We start from the raw sequence: 586 nt of genomic DNA, 5'->3' as shown, positions 1-586 counted from the left end.
GATTCATCTGCTTCGTGAGATCCTGAATTGTTGGGAAGGGAAGCTGTGGGCTTTATTATTAGAATAATCTTATCTCTTCCATTCAAACTTCACATGAATACTTACTGGGTAATATCAGTATGTCTCCTTAAGATACACATTTTATAAAGTGAATCTTCTAAAATAGTAAAAATAAGATAATGTAGATTTGAAGTTTTATTATTCCACCTAAGGGAAAAAAATTAACATCAAAACATAGTATTTCACTATTGATACTTAGGATGAAATTGCATTCTTAAGTAACACAAAAGGGAAACACACACTTACAAAAAAGGAAATTTGAAGAGTCTTCGTGTACAGTTCTCACTGAAACACAAGGGAAGAAAAGTAAGAAAAATGTAAACTGGCTGCTGAACTACCCCACACAAAAGGTAAATGGAATTACCTTCTAGCATCTTTATATAATGGAATACAAATTGCTTGATTCATTGATTTTCCAATCACATCCTATAAAAATAAGACATTAGCTGTCACTAGAGCAATGACATACACAGATAAATCCAGCAACTGACTGATGTTCACTGCTCAACTCCAGGAAGAAAATCAT

General features: G+C 32.6%; 1 protein-coding gene across 1 annotated transcript in view; it reads right to left on the bottom strand.

Moving 5' to 3' along the window:
• ANAPC4 (anaphase promoting complex subunit 4) overlaps positions 1–586 on the bottom strand; it is a 103,042-nt gene that overhangs the window by 1,931 nt on the left and 100,525 nt on the right. Inside the window, exons 19-21 of the mRNA XM_007952568.1 lie at positions 425–486; positions 307–345; positions 106–207 (exon numbers count right to left, since the gene is read on the bottom strand). Of these exons, the coding sequence (XP_007950759.1) occupies positions 106–207; positions 307–345; positions 425–486 (203 nt within the window). The remainder of the gene's footprint in view (positions 1–105; positions 208–306; positions 346–424; positions 487–586) is intronic.

This window comes from Orycteropus afer, unplaced genomic scaffold, assembly GCF_000298275.1.
Source record: "Orycteropus afer afer isolate SDZICR_OR568_19922 unplaced genomic scaffold, OryAfe1.0 scaffold00346, whole genome shotgun sequence".
NCBI lineage: Eukaryota > Metazoa > Chordata > Mammalia > Tubulidentata > Orycteropodidae > Orycteropus > Orycteropus afer.
Note: the sequence above shows the minus strand (reverse complement) of the source record. Positions and strands in the feature narration are given on the sequence as shown.